The sequence below is a fragment of the Ovis canadensis genome, chromosome 6 (assembly GCF_042477335.2).
Source record: "Ovis canadensis isolate MfBH-ARS-UI-01 breed Bighorn chromosome 6, ARS-UI_OviCan_v2, whole genome shotgun sequence".
NCBI lineage: Eukaryota > Metazoa > Chordata > Mammalia > Artiodactyla > Bovidae > Ovis > Ovis canadensis.
The window spans coordinates 129704929-129711383 of record NC_091250.1 but is presented as its reverse complement, the minus strand read 5'-3'; the positions used below and the strand labels follow the sequence as shown (position 1 = coordinate 129711383).

At 46.3% G+C, this 6455-nt stretch overlaps 1 protein-coding gene across 1 annotated transcript; it reads right to left on the bottom strand.

Annotated features, from left to right (window-relative positions):
- Positions 1–493: 493 nt before the first annotated feature.
- On the bottom strand, positions 494–2021 carry BLOC1S4 (biogenesis of lysosomal organelles complex 1 subunit 4). The gene has a single exon (XM_069593270.1). The coding sequence runs from the start codon at positions 1928–1930 to the stop codon at positions 1277–1279; it is 654 nt and encodes a 217-aa protein (XP_069449371.1). The 5' UTR covers positions 1931–2021; the 3' UTR covers positions 494–1276.
- Positions 2022–6455: the final 4434 nt, after the last annotated feature.

The window sequence follows — 6455 nt, the reverse complement described above, 5'->3', positions numbered from 1 at the left end:
ATGCTTATTTGAGGACTATTACCTAGGAAGACTGGATTTCCCAGGTGGCTTAGTGGTAAAGAACCCACCTGCCAATGCAGGAGACACAGGTTAGCTCCCTGGGCAGGAAGATTCCCTAGAGAAGAAAAAGGCAACCCACTCCAGTATTCCTGCCAAGGAAATCCCATGGACAGAGGGGCCTGGCAGCCTAGTCCATGGGGTCGCAAAAAGAGTTGCACACAAGTTAGAGGCTGAACAAGCAACTAGGAGGACCACCTTATAAAACAGATTAGCCTTCTGTCCCTTTAAGGGATGTTTAAGATTCCAGGTCCTCAGGGTGAAAGAATAAAATCCTAAGACCAGTTGTATCATCACACAAATGATTTAAATATTCATTTTGAGGAGAAAGAAATATCTAAAGCTGTGAACTTTATCCCACTCCTAAAATTACATACACAACATGTCTATCTTCGAACAAACAAAAAGCAAACATGTAAAGTCCTTTTCAGACAGCTTTTCCAATAAAATTTACACTTTTTATTAATTTTAAAATTACAAATCAAACGTTGGTAATCATATATGGACATGTTAGCTTTGGACAAATTAAGACTGTAGTTATACTTTCAAATACAACTTCAGAATGAGTCGCAATAAAAACATTTTCTCAAAAATTGTATGATTTCCTTTGGTTTACAATCCATCATATGGAAAGTTTAATATAATTTAAAATAATTTACCATCTACCCTAACGTATGCTATAGAAATCTGAATCACTATCAGCACTTTATTGATTGGGAGATGTGTGCAGAAATTAACAGCTGTGGCCGTTGATTTGTTAAGAGAATATCGAACTGCCTCCAGGCAATAGTTTGGGTAACAAAAGACGATACGTCTCTGGTCAATAAGTTGTTAGGCTCCAATTAACAAGGCTTTAAGGGCTCAGTAGTTTTCCTAAGAGTATTGCAAATATACAAATGTTGAAAAGGTAATACTGTTAGTTGAGCTGTAAAATGCCTAAAAATAACAGTTCTGCCACAGTGTGCAGGTAAGTTCATACATTTTGCTTCCAGGATTCCCCTACCAAGCAGCTTTCGTGTTTCAAGTTTGAACTGGAAGACATAGAAAACCATACATTCCACTGAAATGATGAGGAGAGTGAGCAATCAAGTGTGCAAAACCCAAACTTCACAATTCCGTACGCCAACATCAGAGGTGTCCGGTAACAGGAATTTCAACTGATCTGATTAACAGTCGAGATAATTTCAGACCTGTCCTCTTGCAGCGCTGTCCGGCAGACTCAGACCTGAGGTCTTTCGCTGCAACAGGGAAAGTGGTCTTCCGTCCGAAAGACGACGGGGGGTTCGTAGCCGGTCAGCTGGGACCTGCCGGGGGGCGCCTTGTGGAAAAAGGAGGGCACGTTAATCGTGTGCAGCAATTTCCTGAACGTACTGGGGAACGTCCCCAGCTCGGCCTCAGCCCTGGCGACCTGCTCCTCCAGCCTGGCCACACTGGCGCTGACCATGCCCACGAAGGCCTCCAGCCGGTCGATCTTGCTGTAGACTCGCCGCATCTCGGTGGCTTTGGCGTAAATGAGAGGCACGCCCTCGCCGACTACGTGCGAGGAGTCGCCGCGCAGCATGTCCAGCATGCCCACAAACTCGTCCACCCTGGTGAGCAGGTCCTCCAAGCTCGCGTCCAGCGCCTCGATCTCTGGCCGCGCCCCCGCGCCGGGCAGCAGGCAGGAGGCGTAGCCCTCGGCGGCGCGGCGCAGCAGCGGCGGGTCCCGGCTCGGCGCGCCCGACTCCGGGCCCTCGTCCTCCCACGGCCCCGAGGCGCTGCTGTGGCTCTGCGACACATTTCCGCTGTCCCCGCTCCAGGCCGCCACCTGAGCCTCGGCTTCCTCGGCCGGTTCCTCACCAACCGGCCCGCAACTCGGTGGGAAATCCTCCATAGCCCGCAACCGCCGGGCTAGACAGCCCCACTTCCGGGCTTGGCGCGCGCTTGCACCTGCGCACGCGCGGCACTACTTCCGGCCCCTGCGCGAGCACGTACCCGCACGTACACCCGCCCTTTCTAGGGGACCGGCCCACCGCCCGCGCATGCGCACTCATCTCTGCTTCTAGCCGTTAACAGGCGTGCACGCGCCCTGCGGTCTCTGCGCGCAGGTGCTCAGGCTCAGAAATCTTAAAAAAAAACAAAAAAAAACAAAAACACAACAAAAGATCTTGGGGCAAAAAAAAAAAAAAAAAAAGACTCTCCACCGAAGAGCGGTATGGGTAGAGCATCAGTTAGCATCACTCCCTTTTGACCTCTAATTAAAAAAGATTTTTTAAACCTCTAAAAATTTTGGGGAAACAGTGGAAACAGTGTCAGACTTTATTTTTTGGGCTCCAAAATCACTGCAGATGGTGACTGCAGCCATGAAATTAAAAGACGCTTACTCCTTGGAAGGAAAGTTATGACCAACCTAGATAGCATATCCAAAAGCAGAGACATTGCTTTGCTGACTAAGGTCCATCTAGTCAAGGCTATGGTTTTTCCTGTGGTCAGGTATGGATGTGAGAGTTGGCCTGTGCAGAAAGCTGAGCTCCGAAGAATGGATGCTTTTGAACTGTGGTGTTGGAGAAGACTCCTGAGAGTCCCTTGGATTGCAAGGAGATTCAACCAGTCCATTCTGAAGGTGATCAGCCCTGGGATTTCTTTGGAAGGAATGATGCTAAAGCTGAAACTCCAGTACTTTGGCCACCTCATGTGAAGAGTTGACTCATTGGAAAAGACTCTGATGCTGGGAGGGATTGGGGGCAGGAGGAGAAGGGGACGACGGAGGATGAGATGGCTGGATGGCATCACTGACTCGGTGGACGAGAGTCTGAGTGAACTCCGGGAGATGGTGATGGACAGGGAGGGCTGGTGTGCTGGGATTCATGAGGTTACAGAGTCGGACACGACTGAGCGACTGAACTGAACTGATAGCCAAGTAACCTCCATCCAGGTCAAGATTTGGAACATGTCCAGGAACCATGACAGTCTTCCCCCTCATTTACCTAGCTTCTTGCTGTTTATAGTTAAATGAAAGAGAAGTCAGATAAGCAAAATGAAGGTCTGTTAAACCTTGACTTTTATCTTTTTGGCTGTGAGACTTGAGGGATTGTAGTTCCCTGACCAGGGATTGAATTGATGCCTCCTGCAATGGAATGGCAGAGTCCTAATCACTGGACTGCCAGGAAAGTCCAAACTTTGCTATTTTTGTGACTTTGAAAATTCTCAGCATTTCCAAATGGCAAAAGAAAAGTGAAAGTCGATGTCGGATGGTTTGACACCCCATGGACTACACAGTCCATGGAGTTCTCCAGGCCAGAATACTGGAGTGGGTAGTCTTTCCCTTCTCCAGGGGATCTGCCCAACCCAGGGATCAAACCCAGGTCTCCCGCATTGCAGGTGAATTCTTTACCAGCTGAGCTATCAGGGAAGCCAGAGTAAGCAGAATTAAGAATGGTTTTATAGCAAAGATCACATCCAGGGTGATCTTGGGTGGCCTCAGCCTGCAACGTCTTGAATCAGGACTTGGATGAGAGCCCCAGATCCTGGCCACTAGACCAGGTGTCAGGGACAAGGGCCCTGGCCCTTCGGCTTTGCAAAGAATTCACACAAAGATGGAAAGTAGTGAAACGTATTTATGAGGATGAAAAAGAGTGTACGTGTGGATAGACAGAAGTGGACTCAGAGAGTCGCTGAGTCGAGACCTCATGGCAGTTTGAATTACTTTTATGGGGCATTTCCTCTGGGTTTCCTTTGGGCAGTCATTTTGATTTGCCTGGTTCACAGTCCATATTTGGTATATCTCAGGATCCTTCCATGTGTGCACATGCATCTCTTAGCCAAGATGTATTCCCCCGAAGAGCCGTATGGGTACAGCCTCAGTTAGCATCACTCCCTTTTGGCCTCCGAGGAGCCTTTCTGCACGTGTGTGGCTGAAGAGGTCTCCTGGCTTTGGGAATGAGAGCTATGTGGTTTAGATAGGGCCCAGCCTTCTCCCGTCTCACCCCTTCTCATGCTATTCTTGTCTTGGAGTTCCGATCCACATGGACTGAGTCTACAGTCGCTTTACTCTGGGGGGACCATCTACTTCCTGCCTCAAGGAAAAAAAAAATAGGGAGTTGAGACTGTAAAATCCCTCTTAATTGATAGTTAACCAAAGAAATAAATGGAAAATTTTATTCAAGCCAACCCAAGGATTATATTATAACCTGGGAGACAGTCTTTCAGAAAGCTCTGAGGATTGTTCCACTAGTAAGAGATAAAAGCACAATTATTTAGTTTTGAGACAAAGGATTATACACCAAAGTAACGTATTTGCAGTTTACATAGTCCAGATCTGTATGTGCAAGGCAAGTTGTGGGTCATCCTGACCCCTCACAGTATTGAGAAAGAATGTTTTTTCCTAAAGAGTTACCTTGCTTGTGACAGGAAAAAACTACTTTTTTTTTTTTTTTTTTTGCAAGCAGGCACTCCCGTGTCTTCTGAGGGAGTCTGGTTAATGTGCAGTGCAAAGGTGCAGTGCACACTGAAGAGCGAATGTGGCCCAAATAGACATAGTGGCCCAAACTGTATTTAAATTTTTTTCTGTCCTGACCTAAAAGTAATTGTATTTCATCAAACACCTCCCCTTTTGTTGCCTAATTTATTGTCAAATAAGAAAACATCATCTTTCTCTAAAAAATTTCCCCCATTTTCCAGTTGCTCAATCATCACGTGTTGAATGGAGAAAACTTAGAAAACAGAGAGGCAAATGATGTAAAATCTTAAAAAAAAAAAAAACTCAGAAAAATAAAAGATGGCCACTCAATGTACTGTTCAGCCAGAAAAACAGCGTTTTAAAGAGGTCCACTGTGTGCCTCTCAGAGCCTCGCAGTCAGACAGTAGGGTCTTTAGAAGGTTGTTGGGCAGGGGGTGGCTCAGGTGGTTTGCCCACCCTTCCAGTGGTGCTGTGTGCCGGGCATGCCCTGCTTTTGCTCTTGACACCCTGTGTTTGCTCCCTGCCCTTCAAAAGTGGCAGTTGGACTTTGAGTCTTTTTTTTTTTTCTGTATATTGTTGTGCATCATTTGCCCCAGCTGCTCACATACACAGTTATTTTTAGTTCCTTATAGAAAGGGAGAAATGGGTGGGAGAGGATGAGATGGTTATCATTGACTCAATGGACATGAACTTGAGCAAACTCTCGGAGGAAGTGAAGGACATAAAAGCCTGGCGTTCAGCAGTCTATGGTGTCACAAAGCGTCAGACATGACTTGGCAACTAAACAATAGCAACAAATGGTTTCTTCATACTTTGTTGCTGGAGGAGACCATTTGTCCAGGTGCAGGCTCTGCAGCAAATGGTCCCAGGTCTCAGCTTGTCTCATTATCTCTTACTTTCAAATCACTTGCTCTTACTTCTTGTGGATAGCTATGAAGGAATCTACATAGCAAGAAACTGAGGTCTTTTACCAACAGCCAGCAAAAAACAGCCTCCTTCCAATAACCACAGGAGTCAGCCATCTTGGAAGTGGATCCTCCAGCCCCATTCAAGCCCAGAGATGGCTTCAGACCTAACTGCTACCTTGACTGCAGCCTAATTAAATGTCCTGAGCTGAAACTATGTGAGATAATAAATATCTGTTGTTTTCATCTGCTAGCTTTAGGGGTAATCTGTTACAGCAATAGATGGTTAACTTACCATTGAAGGAGCATACTACAATTTATTTGTTTTATTTATTTATTCTCTTACCTATGAACATTTATGTTGTTTTCGCTTTAGGGAAATTATCATAAAGCAGCTATGAATATTCTTCTATATATCTTTTTGTGGACACATGTGCTCAAAATGTCTTGAATCTTAACCAAGGCATTAAATCTGCTAGGTCACAGGCTTGGTATATGTTTAGTCTTCAGTTCAGTTCAGTCGCTCAGTCGTGTGTGACTCTTTGCGACCCCATGAATCGCAGCATGCCAGGCCTCCCTGTCCATCACCATCTCCCAGGGTTCACTCAGACTCAGGGCCATCGAGTCCGTGATGTCATCCAGCCATCTCATCCTCGGTCGTCCCCTTCTCCTCCTGCCCCCAATCCCTCCCAGCATCAGAGTCTTTTCCAGTGAGTCAACTCTTCGCATGAGGTGTCCAAAGTACTGGAGCTTCAGCTTTAGCATCATTCCTTCCAAAGAAATCCCAGGGCTGATCTCCTTCAGAATGGACTGGTTGGATCTCCTTACAGTCCAAGGGACTCTCAAGAATCTTCTCCAACACCACAGTTGAAAAGCATCCATTCTTTGGCACTCAGCCTTCTTCACAGTCCAACTCTCACATCCATACATGACCACAGGAAAAACCATAGCCTTGACTAGATGGACCTTAGTCGGCAGAGCAATGTCTCTGCTTTTGAATATGCTATCTAGGTTGCTCATAACTTTTCTTGCAAGGAGTAAGCGTCTTTTAATTT

Bases quoted from the DNA above. Each gene is read 5' to 3' on its own strand.
- BLOC1S4 (XM_069593270.1), bottom strand. From the start codon at position 1,930: ATGGAGGATTTCCCACCGAGTTGCGGGCCGGTTGGTGAGGAACCGGCC.